The sequence below is a fragment of the Emiliania huxleyi genome, assembly GCF_000372725.1.
Source record: "Emiliania huxleyi CCMP1516 unplaced genomic scaffold EMIHUscaffold_101, whole genome shotgun sequence".
NCBI classification, from domain to species: Eukaryota; Haptophyta; order Isochrysidales; family Noelaerhabdaceae; genus Emiliania; species Emiliania huxleyi.
Window position 1 is genome coordinate 24,364 of NW_005202368.1, and position 2,217 is coordinate 26,580.

Genomic DNA, 2,217 nt, shown 5'->3' on the forward strand with positions numbered 1-2,217 from the left:
CGTGGAGGCCCCGGGCTGCGAAAAAAAGGAGGCCCTGCTTTAAACTACCGCGGCGTGCGGCGGCCAAATGCGTTTCCCCTCCAGGGCGATTCGGGGCCAGCATGGGGGGGGCGATCTCATCGTCCGCTTCTAGGGCGCGGCGCCCGTCATGTACTCGTCCCGGAAGAGTCGCATCTCCCAGTGAGCGCCGCCCGTGCCCGCGCCTCCGCCGTCCTCTAGCGGTGCGCCCTCAAGCTTGGGGCAGTCGAAGTGGTTCCTCGCGACTCGCAGCGCGCGGGGCGTCACGATGGCGCGAGTGCGGCCGCCGCCTGCAACATGGTCGCTCCTCCTTGGCGCGCTGCACGACTGGCTCTCCAGAATTAAAGGGACGGTCAATGAGTCATGCGCTATACTGCACGCGCCGACGGCCGGCAAGAAGGCGGTGGCCGGCTGGCGGTGGAACTGGTCAAAGAGCCCGGGCGAAAAGACTAATGCGTGGGTCATCTCGTGCAGCGCCACGCGGAGGAGGTACCTTCGCCCGCGGCGGGAGGGGCGGGCAGTCGGTGGCGCATTCAGTGCCTTTGAGTGAACTCATCAACCACCCGCCCACGTGCGTGGACGCGATGTCGCTGCTCGGCACTGGCTGGTCGCTACTGTGAACTAACAACTCTTTGACCACGTACGTGGACTCGAAGTCGCTGTTTGGTACGTCCAAATGAACCGGCGACCAGTTGAAATGCGCCGCAATCGGCCGCCCGAATTGGTCCACCTCGCAGTGACCGCTGAAGGCGATGGTGTCCGAGCCCGTCTGCGCCGCAATTGGCCGCGCAGTGACGAAGAAGACAATGTCGGCGCCTAGTAGAACCGTGAAACAGTCATTACACGTTCACCAGCATTAACAATCAGTAATCATCGTGAGCTGGCGCGCCTATGGTGAGCACGCCAACAACAGGGCGGGAATACGGCCACGTGCCGTGTATTCGTAGCACCGTCGATGGCTACGAATGCAGTGAATACGGCTGAATACGGTCGAGTGCAGCCATGTACGTGTCCTCTCGTCGCTCCTTGGAATACAAGAAGGGATTTTCAGCGTCTAGGCTTCGGCGCCCTCGACGCCGGTGGTGGCATACTCGCGCGGCACCTGCTCACAGCACACGGTGCTCTGAAGCGGCGCCGTTCGTCGCGGCCGGTGGCCGAAGCACGACTCGCGGGAACCGCCACGCCGCCGCTAAAGCCGCAACGAAAGGAGCCGAGCCTGTTCGCAGCGAGATGGTGGGAGAGATCCCTCCCGCAGGCAGCGACGTGTGCACAAGTCCGCACCTTAAATTGCCGACCACGCGCTTCACCGAGAGGGCCTTGGAGAAGAACGCGGCGGCGCGCGGCATGAGCGACTCCTCGAGCGTCGAGCGCTTGACGGGAGTCAGCACCTGCTCCTGGCGGCAGGGCTGGCCGTTCACGAACTCGCCCACGCGGAAGCACGTGTACCCCGGGTCGGACCGCAGCGCGTCCGTGTTGATCACGATGCGCAGCGGCTGCATCCCGCTCGCGTCGCCATCGCCTTCGTCCGGGCCGCTCTTCTCCGGCGGCGGCCCTCCCTCACCGGCCTCGTAGAGCTGGCGCGTGCGCCGGCGCGGCTCGACAGGCTCTCCAAGGTGCTCGTGGATGCAGTTGTGCTCCCGGTGCGCCGGCGCCATCGGCAGCTCGAACTACCCAAAGAATTTAGACAAAACAACTCTCTCTCACAGCAGACAGGCTCGACACAGGTGCGAACTGGCGCGTGCTAGTACTATCACCGGCACACCACCGGAGCCGCCTAAGCGACTCCGTTAAGAACGGCAATGCACTTAGCTCCGTGCACAATGCCGCTGTCCCCGCACGCTAGCTCGTTCACCGTCTGCCACGCCACGGCGGTGTGGAGAACGACAGACAAGCGCTGCATCTGCAGCCCGTGCCAGTTCTTGGTGGTCCATGTGACCTCATCGAGGTGCTGAGCGTGCGAAAGTTTGTTACTCAGCTGGTCCGCCGCCTGCCGAAGAATTCTGCGGACGCCGTCCCCGAAGCCGCCGAACGTCTCGAAGTCGAGCAAACGCAGGTCGCAATTCTTCTCCCGCGCGAACCGGTATTCGCCCTTCTCGTAGCGGGCCGTCACAGGTGCCCCCGCCTCCGCCTCCCCCTCACTCTCCCCCTCCTCCTCTTCCGCCGCCGCCGCCTCCGCCTCTGCCTCCTCCGCCTCCCTCC

The 2,217-nt window shown here is 64.5% G+C and overlaps 1 protein-coding gene across 1 annotated transcript; it reads right to left on the reverse strand.

Moving 5' to 3' along the window:
* Positions 1-129: 129 nt before the first annotated feature.
* On the reverse strand, positions 130-1,673 carry EMIHUDRAFT_454065 (hypothetical protein; the record flags this gene model as incomplete). Its single annotated transcript, XM_005793346.1, has 6 exons — positions 130-308; positions 393-511; positions 663-834; positions 1,087-1,120; positions 1,195-1,234; positions 1,300-1,673. The coding sequence occupies 6 exons, from the start codon at positions 1,671-1,673 to the stop codon at positions 130-132; spliced, it is 918 nt and encodes a 305-aa protein (XP_005793403.1).
* Between the last annotated feature and the right edge of the window lie 544 nt (positions 1,674-2,217).